The sequence below is a fragment of the Lemur catta genome, chromosome 16 (genome assembly GCF_020740605.2).
Source record: "Lemur catta isolate mLemCat1 chromosome 16, mLemCat1.pri, whole genome shotgun sequence".
In the NCBI taxonomy this organism is placed as follows: Eukaryota; Metazoa; Chordata; class Mammalia; order Primates; family Lemuridae; genus Lemur; species Lemur catta.
In genome coordinates this window covers 26,050,033-26,065,590 of record NC_059143.1, presented here as the reverse complement: position 1 = coordinate 26,065,590, position 15,558 = coordinate 26,050,033, and the positions used below count along the sequence as shown (strand labels likewise).

The 15,558-nt window shown below is 36.0% G+C and overlaps 1 protein-coding gene across 1 annotated transcript in view; it reads right to left on the bottom strand.

Moving 5' to 3' along the window:
* The window catches only part of GALNT1 (polypeptide N-acetylgalactosaminyltransferase 1), a 53,824-nt gene that overhangs the window by 11,553 nt on the left and 26,713 nt on the right, over nucleotides 1-15,558 (bottom strand). The window contains exons 5-9 of the mRNA XM_045528012.1: nucleotides 10,181-10,388; nucleotides 6,206-6,376; nucleotides 3,765-3,882; nucleotides 1,840-2,020; nucleotides 729-868 (exon numbers count right to left, since the gene is read on the bottom strand). Coding sequence (XP_045383968.1) covers nucleotides 729-868; nucleotides 1,840-2,020; nucleotides 3,765-3,882; nucleotides 6,206-6,376; nucleotides 10,181-10,388 — 818 coding nt within the window. The remainder of the gene's footprint in view (nucleotides 1-728; nucleotides 869-1,839; nucleotides 2,021-3,764; nucleotides 3,883-6,205; nucleotides 6,377-10,180; nucleotides 10,389-15,558) is intronic.

The window sequence follows — 15,558 nt, the reverse complement described above, 5'->3', positions numbered from 1 at the left end:
TATTCCTGTAACCACCATGGTAGTTACACCAGTAGGTAAGAATGTAAATCTTTCTCTTTTCAGATCCTATAGTACAGGCACCCTAGGGATAAAAAAGGCTAAACTCCAAAGTATAACTACTTTGTGTTAACTAATTATAACATTAATTATAAGCATTAATATGTAATTTTTTTCATGTTTCAAGAAAATTTCGTGCTGAATCCTAAGAGAAATAACTAAAGGCATCACCAGAAACAAAATTCTTGTCTAACCTCACTGCCCAAATGGAGAGATTTAAAACTCTCAAAGGAAAATAGATGTGTACTGAAAATATAATTTATTATTAGTGGTCTTTCAAGTTCCCTTGTCAGTTCTTTAGAATTTATCTCCACTTTAAGGTTCCTCAAGCTTTGATTTAGGCTAATTAACACTAGAACATTAACTTTAGGAGTACACAGTCCCAAAGAAATGGCTTAATTTGTTAAAATAATAAGCTTACCAAAGATATAACAAGGGCCCAACTGTGAAAGGTTAGGGGTAGAGTATTCTTATTTTAATAAAATATAACATGAAAAAAATTTAATAAGACTTAAAGTTATGACGTAGACTGTGAACTAGCAAAAATTTCCCTACACTTGAGGTTATATAATTTTAATATAAAGGTCCTTCCCTTATTGGAAGTTTAACCTCTATTGTTTTTTATAAAGAAATAAGAACATAATAACCACATAGAATACACATATTTTTACCTCTCCCAATGAGAAATAGTGACGTGGAATCTGAGAATCAGGATAAATATTCTCTAGGTACCAAGAGAAAGGTTTGCATTGTAGTTTCTGTCTTAGACCAAGTCTCGATGATATATCTCCATAATCTACCTTTGTAACACCTGTTGAAAGAAATAATTGACTCTGAATTATTAGTGTTCTATTAGGTAACATACATCTATCTGTATATTGAATCTAACAAGCCAGATGAATGAGAACAGTGGTATCACTTGGGTGCTGTGTGGCTATACAAGTGACATCCCATGAATCCACCACCCAAAGTATAAACCAAAGAAATTAAAATGTGTTGTAATTTTTTAAAGAAAAATTAAATTTATGTGAGAATACATGCTAGTAATATTAAATATAAGTTATATGGGATCAGAAAACTTTAATATATGTTAAAGCAAAATCAAAAATACCAAGATCTATTTTGCTCAAATATTCAACAGAGCAATTGTTTCCAGTCAGGTTTTTCTCACAAAACTCACTGAACTGTGCACACTGCCACTCAACACAGTAACAATGTCAGGCTGACTTACAGGTGATGGAACAACTCTGCTCACAAAACCCTGAGCAGCAGAGAAAAGGCCCCGGAGAGAAGCCCCTTGTAGCAAGTTACAGGGACTCTGCACTGGTCTCATGACGGCACGGAGGGTCTGCCTACAGGGAATGCTCAGAACCCACTGCTCAAATGGCAGTTTTATTATGCTGAATGAAGAAGCCAAGAATCAAGAAAAGGTCATATAAGCTAGGAAAATGCCAGAAAATCAACAAAATGAAACTTCACAGGAATAAATATTAAATGTTGCAATTAGGTTAAAAAAAAATAGAACACGGGTAACACCTGGGCTAGCAATACTGACCCGGATAATTTATTACTACTGTTAATAATATATTATTCCAGGCATTCTGCCAAGCACTTTCTATATACTGTGTGTGATTTCATTATTCCTTACAGTGACCTTATGAGGTGGGTGTTCACCTCTGCTCAAAGCTCCGCTTCCACTCCTCTCACGTCTCCTCAGAATGCATCAGGATCAGGGATAAGAAAGGTACAGTCTTGTAATTTTTAACGCAAAATAATGCTAACCTGGAGAAATTATATAGAAGAAATTCTTGAATTCATCCATCCACACTTCTGCAAGTCGTCTGTTATTTTTATTGATAATCTGCCCTGTGCCTCCCGGAAACGTGTAAGGTGTAGCTTTCCGAAACACATGTCCGACGTGTGAGCATGTGACAATTTCCAAAGTTCCTCCGCACTGCCAAATCTGAAAACAGCAGCAGAGATGACCACGTAAGACGGAGCTGGGCAACCAGGAAAAGTTCACCTGGGTCTCCCCATGGCATTTTTCTTTTCAACTGAATAGGGGTTTGGTTTTTCTTTAAACTTAAATGGAAAATATTGTAGTTACTGGGAAAAACCTTCCAAAGTATCTTCATACTACCAAATCTGAAAATAACAGCAAAGAGGAACATATAAGACTGATGGTTTTTAAAAAAGTTGTTGACATCGTTTCATAGAATCAACGGCAGACGGTGGGGCTCCTACTATACTGCTACAAAGCCAATGCTTCCTCAGGAGCAAATGTTCCTCTAATTTTTGCTTACAATCAAATAAAAAGTTGAAGATTAAAATACAGAAAGAATAGGTTAAAGGCTAAATACAGAAAAGACATGAGATCTAGAACACTACTTTTCTAACTGCAGGCCATGATTCATAAGAGGATCATAAATTCAAATTGATGAATTACAACCAGCACTTGTTAACAAGGACATATCGTTTCACGAAATGTTTACAGTTTGTGTTTTCTGTGTATAAAATGTATAAATTACTGTGGTTCATGGTAAAAACAAAACAAAACAAAACAAAAAAACTGACCCGGCCGGATTCTAATCTGTTTGCCCCTCTCCAAACCTGTTACGGCTTGTACATGAAACAGAACATAGGAACCTAGACTGGATCCATCATGAGTTCTTCAGTGAGAAAGTGAAAGCATGTTTTGTTGTCTTTGTTAGAACAATAAAAGCAAAAAAGGGGGTAAAAGAAAGATCATCAAGTATGGGCTCACATCCTTAATTTAATGGAATCCTCCTACTCCTTTCAAAATACATATTTTCCCCCTAAGTTAAAAATCTCATAACTATTTGCAATTAAAATCATATTTTGAAAAGTTTTGATTTTGTTAAATATTCAGTGTTCCTATCTTCAAGTTTTCTCAGGATCATAAAATGTTAGAGCTGGATAAGACCTACAAGATGATCTAGAGTTCAACCCTCTCCTTTTACAAGAGGGCAAAACAATTCACTGGGAACAAAACGAGCTCGCCAGTTCAGATTACAGCACACTTCAGTGTGGTTTCCACTATAATAAACTATGTGTCTAAAGTTGATTATTTTAAAAAATATATAATGTCATATAAAAATATGTTGATTTTAGCGAACATGAAATGTAAACACTTTATATAAAGTTGACTGGGTTTAAATTAATTTAGAGCCATTACAGAATTCTTTTGCCTTTTTCTTTTTATTAAAAAACAAAGCTGGTAAAAGTGACCAGGTTTTATATAAATGAACAATTTTTACACCAGAAGGAAAAAGCATATTATAAAACATGAATATGAAATTATGGTTTTGGCAGTTAAATACCAAACTAGCATATACAAGCTGCATATTAGTTTTTATTTTTTAGAGATTAAATTACTTCCTTGAAAATAACAGAAATTAAAAACTAGGGAATCTTGTTCGAATTTTATAACTGAACTCAGTTATAAAGATATAAAGACAAAAAGTTACAAAGATAACTGAATTATTTGCTCAAATAGTTTGAACACTTAATGAACCCTTAATAGTATTACCAAACTTTTTGTGAACTGAAAGGCTCTGAAGTCAAATTAAACTCATATTAAGTTCAATTTTTTATTTCTTATTTAGAGATGGCATGAATAATCAAAGCATATCTATATATACATTTGAGGTTAAATAAAAGATTTATTTTTTTCAAAGAGAACTTACCCTAAAAGAAATTTCTAGGTTTTCTCCTCCCCAAATATCCATTCCAGCATCATATGTTCCAATTTCCTGAAAGTAATCTCTGTCTATAGAAAAAAGGCCTCCTGCCATTGTAGGTGTTCTGAAATTCAATCATAATATTATACCATTAATTTTAACAATTAAGCAGTTTTATAACTGTTTATAACTACTGAATAAATGCATATTCTCACACTTTTCAGAAATCTTTTATTGGCCTCTAGGGGTTTTCTGTGTGTTTGTGCTACATTCTTTGGTCTTTAGCCACGTCTTGCACCACGGCCATGCTGACTGCTGGACCCATTCGGTTGCAGCTTCTGCCCGAACATCCCTCTTTGCCACAGTCCTACGGGTGCTTCCTATCTCTAGCACCTTTCTTGGTCCTCAGGTCCTGACTGAGCTTCCACCTCAAACTCCTTAAATTGAAACTATTCCTCACAGTTCTCTCCATTGGACTGTGTACTCACTCCACAGTTCCGAGCCAACTATAAAGGCTGACAATATTAAATAACTAGACTCAGGTTAGAGTTAATGTGCCAGTTTTCAAAGGGCAGCAAATACTGTAAGACATAAGATAAAACAGGATGAAAACAATGAAGCCCTTTCCCTACACCTACCAAACATCTTTTAGGAAAGGAGGAGACAAAATAAAGAATAAAATCACTAAACTGCCTCCTGACTAAGTATGGTGTATTAAAAGAGGAGCCCAATTCATCAAAATATGGCCCAGGTATGCAGAGGGTAGGAATAGGTGAAATGAAACAGAGAAATGATAATGGAGGAGGATTTAAATAAATGAGTATCAGCCTATTTGATTTCCATGAAGGATGAGTATGGAGAAAAAGTGGACTCCAACCAGAAGAAAACAATTAAGTTCTGGGGCCCTAGAATACTGTGAGGACCATATTTTAAGATGAACTGGCCACCTCTGTAACCCTAAAATGTACTCATTACATGCCCTGGTGAGGCAGCATTTGTCTTTCCAGAGGAAACAGTTGTTACCAAAAAAGGTTTGGACTTATGAAACAAACAGAATGAGAAAAGGAGTCAAAGAAAACAGGCCAAAATCCAGAGTTATCTATCATTTAGTACAGGAGTTTCTTGACCTGAGTTTTTGTATGCTAAATTTTCTGTATGTGCATGTGCATTTTTCCCCCTTCATTAGAGAATACCCAGAGCTTTTATCAGATTTTTAAAAGAAGTCCATCATATTCAAAATATTTAGGAAGCCCTGATTTAGATGGTGAATTGAACTACAGCTATCCCAGTGCTTTGGAAGGTCTAGGCAGGAGGATTGCTTAAGACCAGGAGTTCAACACTAGCCTGGGCAATATAGCAAAATGTAAAAAGTCTCTGCAAAAAATTAGGCAAAAAAAAAAACAAAAAAAAACAACCTAGCTGGGCATGGTAGCACACATCTGTAGCCCTAGCTACTCAGGAGGCTGAGACAGGAGGATTGCTTGAGCCCAGGAGTTAGAGACTGCAGTGAGCTATGATTGTACCACTACACCACTCCAGCCTGGGTGACAGAGCAAGGTCCTGTCTCCAAAAAGAGAGAGAGAGAGAGAAACAAAAACTAACAGAACTAACAGTAAAGAGAGGAAAGTCTCTTATACTGCTAACAATTCAGGCTGGCTAGGGCAAAGAGCATATAGTTAGTGATAAACGTCTTCAACGCTGCTAGAACTAGAGTTGAATTCAAGGGAAAGCAGACAACGAGAAGTCCCCAAATAGGAGAAAGCTGAGGCTTGGTTCTGAAGGAACTCAAGTGCTACAGAAGCAGCAGGTTGATGCAACTGGGATAAATTCTAGGATGGCTCAGAAAGCCCAAAGGTCTCAATTTCATGTTCTGAACAGCATGAAGATTTTTATTCCTTTCTGAAAAAAAATCTATATATGACCAAGTGTAGAATCAAAGAAAAATCAGAAAATGCATTAATGGAAATCCTTTTTATACTTTGTGTCAATACTAGTTATTTTTATGTTTAGTACAAGCTTTCCTAACTCTACAAGTACAAGCCTGAATTTAAAATCTTACATTATGGTGCTAGGACCCAGTTTTAGGTAATATTTTCACATACTGATACAATTAGTTAAGGAGCAATTGAATTTAAGCTAAATATTTAATCCTCAAGAACTGAATTAAAGCACAGATCTGACTTCTACATTTGCAAAATGTTCATTATGTCATCATTTTTCATGTGCATTAGATTTACAGAATGAAAAATTCTAGTTTTATTAATTGATTGGAGGAAAAAAGTCCCCTTTTTAAAATACCAATATATGTGAAGGATGGCTCTTAACTACATATAAGGTACACAATGTTTCACGTTTCTCAAAATACACTTCTCCTTTGATATGATTCCCAGAGCTTCACAATCCTCTGCTAATAAAACTTTAGGGAAAATGTTTGACAAATTAATTACCTGACAGGAAGAGTTCGATCACCTTTCCTTCTGTCCATTTCTCTTTGGGGAACAGGATACCAGCGAAAATTGAGTTTCCAGTTGAATCCACCATAGGTCATATCAGACCCTGCCATGTACTCAAAAGTATCATCACTGATCACATCAATGATAGGACATACCACTGTTCTCCTAAAATCATAAAAGCAAATTTAAAAATCTTTCAAAATGTTATACTGTTTGATGCCTACCACAACAGTATGACAATTATATTCTTAGTGTTTTTAAAATAAAAATAAACTCTATCATGTTAAAGATAATGGTGAAAAACTTTCATGGTATAGTTATTATACCAAACTAGCATCTTAATTATTTACTGGTTGATAACCTTCCATCTCTTTTTCATTCATACTTTTACATATTTGCTACATGTAAAAATACTTAAAATGTTTCTATGTGTTTTCAAAAACAACACTTTTATTGACTACATATTTAACCATTTTAAGGTAATACTTTTCTTAAAAAACTCTTGGACATTTTTATTCTTTATAGTTTTTTGATATTAAGATAAATGAATGTATTCGTGTACATAAAAAACTTTTGTTTTTGCTTTAAGAGTAAACTTCTAGTAGTGAGATTACTGAATTAAAGGCACTACCCTTCATGGCTTTCCATAAACGTTAAATGCATATATTTCTCCTGGCAGTTTCCCCAGAATGCTATCAGCTTTGGATGTTATTTTCTTACATTTTTGCTAATATAACAACATTAAATAATATCTCTGGTTTCTTAAAATTTGTATTTTCTAATTATTAGAAAGGATACTTTTCCTGCAGGTTTGTGTTTCTTTATACAAACTGACCATATACTTAAGATTTTTTTGTTTGGCATTGTGATTTTTTTTTTTTTTAACAAATCTGAAAAAACATCCACAAATGACCACAGACCTTTCTAAGGAAAGGTTCCTTACTCATAGACTTTGGCAGCCATATTTTATAGTACGTAATATTCTACTCATCCAATAGGTGTCTTATTTAAGAAATCTTCTCCTACCCCAAGATCATATATTCTCCTATATTGTCTTAAAAAGAAATATATTTTTGTTTTTCACATTTAAGTCTTTAATCCTCAAGGAACTGATTTTGGGTATGATATACACTAAATATCCAACTTTATTTGTTTTCTTCATGGATAACCAATTGTTCCAGCACTATTTATTTATTGGTCTCTTTTTCTTCGGCTATAATTATCAGTGCCTGCTCTGTCATAAATCTATCTAAATCAAGTGTGCATATAAAAAAATGGGCTGTTTTCTAGATGCTACTCTGTTTCACTAGTCTATTTGCGAATTCCTGCATTAATATATCACTGCCATAATCAATATAGCTTTAAAATACATCTTGATGTGGTAGGGCAAGCCTCCTTATACCTGACTCTTCTTCAGGAGCATCTTAACTATTTTTGTTCTTTTTGCATTTGCACATCAATGACAGAATCAGCCTGTCCAGTGTCTCAAAGAAAATTTTGTTGAGATTTTAATTAAAAATGCATTAAATTTACAGATCAATTTGGGAGAACTGATATTTTTATAACATTCACTTTTCTATCTATGAGCCTCATCCTTCTCTCCACTTAGATTTATCAGTGCATTTCAATAGTTTTATATTTCATGCATCTTTTGATAAATATAATCCTATGTACAATCTATGATTTCCATTGCTATTATAAATAGTGTCTTTTCTTTTTCACATTATATTTTCTAACTATTCCTTGCTGGTGTGGAGAAGGTAACTGACTTTTCTATAATGATCTCCTATTTGGCAACGTTGCTAAATTCTTATTATTTCTATTATTTTGTGTAAAGATTATTTTTCTTCACAGATAAGCATATCATCTACAACTGACCTGTTTTCCTCTTTCGAATAAATAAATACTTTATTTATTTCTTGTATTACTGCAAAATCTAAGACTTCTAATAATTCTAACTGGTGACTCAGGGCATTCTTATCTTGCTCCATTTTTAAAAATGCTTTTACCATTTCACCATTAATATGAAGTTTGCTTGTTAAGGCTGTTTTTTTTTTTTTAAGCTATGCTTTCCTGGATTAGTAAATTTCTATTCTCTAATAGTTTGCTAAGTATTTTTTAATTATAAATGGATGTTAAATTTAGAGGAACCCTTTTTTTGGTATCTGTGGAAGTGATCACAGGTGTTTTCAATAGATTTGTAATCACAGTTTTAAAAATGTTAATGGGGTATATTACATGAATTGGTTTTGTAATATTATGCTAAAGCAATTAGCTTTATATAATATATATTGCTGTTTCAGTTTGCTGGTATTATGAGATTTTGTACTAGCATTCATGAATAGGTTTGGGCTGTAATTTTCCCCATAGTTCTTTTCTAGTTTTCATATCACAGTTATACCAGTCTCATAAAAAGAGCTTGGTTGGTTCCCTTTTTTTCTATATTCTGTTTACAAATCCTTAGGGGAAATTTGTCTCTCCTCTTCTCCTCCATACCAAGGTTGAGATAGGCAAATTTTCTTTCATGTGGTGGGATTTATTTTTCATTCTCACTTACACTGAGGTATAGATTTCAAGATCCCAGCTTTATACAGGTGTTTGCTATTAATCTTTCCACCTTAGGCAGAGCTTAGGATTTGTCTCCTATCTTCCTGCCTTGTTTGTCTATTAAGGCTGAAGCTTAGTGTTCCCAAAGTTCAGCGGAGACTCTACCAGTGAAAGCTGGCTTTAGTGTTTGCACTGCTCATTTGCTTGTACTTCATTTTGAGACCTGAGATTTCTTATTGCTGTGCAAACTCAATGAAGCATTTAAAAATTTGTTTGCCTTTTATCCAGCTTTTCCAGTTGAAAACGTTATTTAGGATATCTAATTCACCATACAGTCCTAACTGGAAGTCATTATGGGTGTTATTTCAGCTAATTCCCTTCCATACTTCTGTCATCACCTCACATGGCTTTCTCGGTATGGCTTCAGGCTCTCGTTTCTAAAGATTATGTGTTATCTTTATGCAAGCAAATATTTCCTAAATCAGTCATCTATTATTTATAGAAGATAATCTATAGAGATATTCTATTTCTTTGATTCTTCACAGCAATGTTCTCTTTCTAAAAGCTGCTGTACTTTCTCATTGGCCCAATGCTAGTTTTTCCTATTTATTCATCTTTGAAAAGGGACAGATGTAGGTCCAGCATGTGCCAACAAGCAGAACAGATGCTGTGGCTTAGCTCCCCTCCATTCTCCACTTGACCAGTAAAAGTTTACCCCACTAAAATCTAAACCATAATGTTGACACAGTCAGCCTCTAGCTCAAATTGCAATGACAAGTAGAAATTCAACTAACGTAAGTCTAGCAGACTGAAGTTAGGTTCCCTTCTGATGCACAAAAATCAAGCCAGAGCCAAACAACAGGAAATTCATTGAAAAATGTGTAACACGGAAGACTACAACCACAGGCATGCAGTGCACCAATGTTCTTCCTGTATAATCTAAGATATGGTGCCTCCATAAACAAGCATTTCAGGTCACAATGTGCTTCTCTCTATCTTCTTCTACATCTTGTTGTGCTACAAGCTGAGAGCTGTAGTCCAAATAAGGACGCAGACAGAGATGAGACGATCTTCCTGCCCCAGTGTCAGGCTGAGAAGGCAGGGACCAGTAAAGGGTTTTATCCATCTCCCTTGAGTTCAATGTCTACCTGTTCTGCTCCTGTTCGGTGAACAGAGCATGCAGTATACATTCCAATAACATGCTTCCTAATCCATCCCCATTAACAAGACAATTTGCAAACATCCCCACCAGGCTTTAGAATGTATTCTTCATATTTCATTTAGAGTGCTCTTAACAGGTATTTTAAAGGCAACTTGGGAGGAAATTATTTTTATATTTATTAAAAACATAGAATTTGATAATTTACCATATAGTTTAGGACAAATGTACTGAAAACAAACTTACAGATGCCAGAAAATTACCTGTCATGTTTGATCCTGGCTAAGAGAGGCTCCAGCCACCCTACTGTGCACTCGCAATGAGCGTCCAGGAAGGTAATCACTTGGCCTTTAGACACAGCAGCTCCTTTTAATCTAGCTCTGATCAACCCAGAACGTTGCTCCATTCGAATTACATTAACTGGTACTTTCAGTTTTTTCACATAACTCTCTAGAGGTCTTTTCAAAAAGTCTGAAAAATTAACAAATCAAAACAATAACATGAAAAAAGTGTGACCTGGTACTCCCCAGATGTAAAGCAATTTTAACTGACAATATTCATTCAACACATATTTACTGAGCACTCTCAGTGGGGCTCCCTGACGCATACCCATTTTGCTGAAGGAAGTCTTTTTATTACCTGAGAGTGTGGACTAGAGCTGCCGCTACCTTATTACACATGGCATTATTAATAGAACAGGGCCTTTAGGCTCAGGCTTAACCAAGGATAGGCATGTTACTACATTTCTCTAAGAGACTCTCTGTCAGGCTCGATTCTTCTTTTTCCAATCATGCGTAAGGATCAGCAATAGAAAGAAAGCAGTTCAAGCTTATTAAATCCAGACCTCCCGACAGAGAAAAGAAACAGAATATGCAATAGCTGTAGAGTTCAGAAAATCGTGGAATTTCTTCAAAGGCGGAAACTATTGTCTTGTTGATCACCACAGTCTCTGACTACACAGTTTTTTAATCAAGAGGCAAGAAGTGAGGTCAAGCTCAGAAGAGAAATGCTGGACTGTAATTGCAAAGCCAGAGATCTTTAACAGACAAGTAGGTCTAAGGAAAAACGTTTTTAAAAGGGATGGGCAATTGAAGGGGAAAAGAGAAAAAGGACGGAAAAGGGGAGAAGGAGAGTTATGTGGGTGTATGAAATCAACAGCTACCCAGGAGAGTTCCAATAAGAGGTTACGCCCCTTAGGACATAGACAAGGATATAGGACAAGGCAAGGATATCCTACCTCCAAAATTCACATCTAATTTTTAAAAGCAGAAAAGGTACCGCTTTCTCAAAGCAAAGAGAAAGAATTTTTCAGATCAGGTTAGTTTGCATAATTTATGCCAGAGAAGCCACTGATGGTAATATGGCCAAATGTCTTTCCAACCAGCCCCCATATAATAGGTATGAGGAAATCTCTCTAGGGAAGGAGTACTTGAGATGGGACTCCTAGAGAGGCTGTCCTCATACCTATTAATTAAAAATTAAGAGTAGGGACCCAAAGGTCTTCTTGTACAGTGGGGTGGGAAAGACAAATGGAGTGAAATGATTCTTGGCTATTTGGTAAGACCAAAATGACTCAGTGATGAAGTAGTCAGGGATATGAAAGCTGTGAAAGAGAGAGGTCTATGTGTCCCACTACACCAGAATACTGATCATTTCCATTTCTGCTAATGTATTTCCTAATATTTGGGCTAAAAAGTATATCTGAAAAATATCACTGTGATTTTATGAACCAAGTCTTAGGGTCAGAAAGATCTAACTTGATTCTGAATAAAAGGGTAAAGGTAATGCCAATCCCAGAGAAAAGAAACATTCTGCGGTAGTAGCTCATACTTTGTGTCTGTTTAGCACAGTGCTAGTCTTATTACATATTTTATCTCACTTAATCCTCACAACCACCCTATGAAGTTAAGTATTATTGTGCATACTTTAAAAATGAAAATCTAAGGCTCAGAATATTACATGAATTTGATCAAGGTGATACAGCTTGTCAAGGGGTGGATCTAAGATTCAAACCCACGTCTGCCTAACTTCAAAGCCCATCTTTTTATCCACAGCAAGAAAACCCTAGAAGGCAATTCTAGAGAGAACAATTTAGGACTATAGAAGCACCTATCAGACACAAATTTAAAATACTTTATGTTCAGAATTTGATAGCCTCTCATGCAGTAGGGTATGAGATATATTCTAGTACCTTAGATCAGTCAAGGTTGGGTGTGTCATAAACAATGTGTCTCCCAACAAATTTTCCAAAAAATATTAGATGGTTTAAAATGCTTCTTAAGAACCAAAGCAATCTGATCCCTACACCTCACGTCTCCAAAAGCTATAATACTGCCTTGTCTATGAACAAAATAAAAAATGCATGATTCTGTGGTCTAGTAACTCAAAAAACTTACTATTCTACAAATTTTCTTGGCATATCTGTTTGACATCTTTGTAGCTTTCATGCAATAAGGCTAAGAAATAGGTGGCTTCCTATCAGTTGATATAGAATTATGGACTTGGGGCTGGGTGGGGGATTAGGGACTACCTATTTAAGCCTCATTTTATAAAAATGAAACCATGAGTTAAGTGACTGGTTATAACCTACTATTTAATCTAAAAACAAGGGAAAATCTTGTTTATTAAAGTATCTTTACAATGACTGGCCTATAAATGGAACCCTAAGCATCTCTCGGAGTGTGAGGTTGTCATAGAGTGTGAATGTCTGGGAAAATTCACTGTTCACAGCAACATCTGAGAAATATTAGCCAGAACTCTAAAGAGTGGTAGGGAAGAGCAAGGAATTTAGAGTCTAATAAATCTGACTCCTAATTGCTACTAAATATAAACCTTTGCTTCCTTTTGTATAAAATGAGAAAAACAATAGTCATCTCAGATTAGAAACATTACATAAATTCTAAGTCTTAAGATAACTTTCTGAGATGATTACATAACTTCTGACATAAACTAGGCATTCATCCAGACTCTGACTTCATTACAGATCCTATAACAGTAAAGGTGCGTCAGAAGCAATCAGAAGTGAAGCGCACAGCAGTTAAGGGGTCAAGCCCTCGATTTATACAGAGTCTGGCTACTCCTCTACCACACTAAGCCTCATTTTCCTCATCAATAAAACAGAGATAATTATAGCATCTACTTCATTCTTCTTTAATAAACAGAGTCACTCAGCAGGTTAACGGTGAAATCAAGTATCCTGAGGCCATGAGCAGACTATACAATCTAGTTAGGAAGTCTGCACAGAGAAGGAGTAAATGTGAAGATTAAAGGACCGGTAGATGATTCATTCATTCATTCATGCATTCATTCATTCAGTAATTCTAGACTGTCTGCTGTATAACAGGCACTGTGGGCACTGAGGAGACAATGGTAAGCAAACAGCCCTGATGGGCATATAGTCTATTGGGTGAAGGCAGACATTAAACAGACAAGTAAATAACTAAAACTCTGGTTAGAGCTATACATGAGTACAGAGTGTTCTGAGATGTTTTCAGAGGGACATGACAGGTTTGTGGAGGTCAAGGAAGGCTCCTAAAAAACTCACACTTGAGCTGACCTCTGAAGGTTGTCATCTAGGCCGAGGAGACGGTGGAAAAGACGTTCCCTACAGAACCATGTTCTGGGGAGGGAGGGACAGCACCAGTACAAGCAAAGGCCCTGAGATAGGAAGGAGGATGACACTTTTAACCAATCAAAGAGGAAAACTGCGGACAAAGGGCAGAAGTGTGGGAATGGGGTGGGTGGGAAACAGTTCAAGACGTGACTGGAGATGCCAGATGGCGTCAGGTCCTGCCGGGCTTAGAGGAGGGTTTTACTCAGAGAAGGGACATGATCAGATCTGCATGCTTCTAAAAGGCTCACTCTGCACGCAGCATGGTGAACAGATGGAAAGGGGTAAGAGAGTATGTGGGGAGATTAGTTAGGCTAGTTAGTCTATTTCAGCAGTCCAGGTGAGAAATGATGGTGCCTTGGATGTGTCTCATGAATAGGAAAAAGCAGATTTAAAGAGTTACATAAAAGTAAAGAGCTTGTTCTGGTTTCTGAACCCAAAAATTACCACGTAAACAATGGAGCCAAAGAGAATTACATCAGATGATTCTCACTCTGGATAGCAAGAATGTAATTATCACCACAAAAACCAATTCCTAGTGGTTCTCAGATATTAGAAATGGTGACCCAGATATTTGAGGCTTTCCAGGCAGAAAGATAAAGGAGAACTAGATCCCTGATCAGGGACTCTGGGGTAGCACTCAGGCACCTTGCCTAGTGACTAAGAGTCCCAGTGAAGCAGTGAAGTAGATACCTGCCCACACCAGTTTTCTCTCACGAATCTATGCAGGTTGGGGTATTAAGCAAGGCCTGCATGAGGGAAGGGAAAGAGCTGGTACAAATGAGTTTCCTTGTCACCTCAGCCTGCATGAGGGAAGGGAAAGAGCTGGTACAAATGAGTTTCCTTGTCACCTATTGTGAGTCCATGCATCTTTCTAATTAGGCCATATCCTACAAAAATTTACTATTCTACACAGCCTTCTCAGGCATTCACAGAATGAGGGGAAGAAATGGAAAAATAATTCATTTTATCTCAGGATAAACATCTCTCCTGGAGGAATATTTAATTTAGTAAATATCAACATATAAGAAAACCAAGCACAAGTCACTTGCAGGATAAATGTTTGTGTGTGTGTGTATATATATATATATTTTTTTATTTTTGAGACAGAGTCTTGCTCTGTTGCCCGGACTAGAGTGCCATGGCGTCAGCCCAGCTCACAGCAACCACAAATTCCTGGGCTCAAGCAATCCTGCTGCCTCAGCCTTCTGAGTAGCTGGGACTACAAGGCATGTGCCACCATGCCCGGCTAATTTTTTCTATATATTTTTAGTTGTCCAGCTAATTTCTTTCCATTTTTAGTAGAGACATGGTCTCACTCTTGCTCAGGCTGGTCTCAAACTCCTGAGCTCAAACAATCCTCCCGCCTTGGCCTCACAGAGTGCTAGGATTACAGGCGTGAGCCAACGTGCCCGGCCAAATGTTTGCATATATTGTTCTTCATATTAACTTCAGTTAATTTTCTTAAAGACAGATTAGCTCCTAGCAAACAAATTATCCAGGTGAGGTTTACATTTCTATTGCCAACAGTAATTATTTCCTTTTAAGTGTGGCATTCTTAATTTATAACAGCTCCCATTCATTTTGACATTTAATTATACTATGTATTATATTATTTAAATTTTTTGTGTGATTATAAACTGTCCCTTTAATTAGGTTAAGAAGGTAAGATATAAGGTGCTTGAGAAGGTAGGAGTATAACTTATTCTTCATTTGCACCAGTACAATCTGGCAAAATAACAAAACTTAAATTGTTATTAATATAAAAATTACTCCTGATAATCAATATATGATGTGAATAAACTTAATTACTATTAAATGCACATATTTAGTTGGGGGGTGTAAGAAGGAGAAGGTGTAATGCTTGACTAAATCATCTTAACAGATGCAATGAGAGAATAGACAAAAAAGATGAAGGTTCTAATAAAATGATGCATCATGAAGTTTAAGGCTGGTAATGAAAGAAAAAACAGTAGGGAACTATTTTCTTGGCTCCTTCCGAATTTTTCTCATGTGGACATAGGAACACTG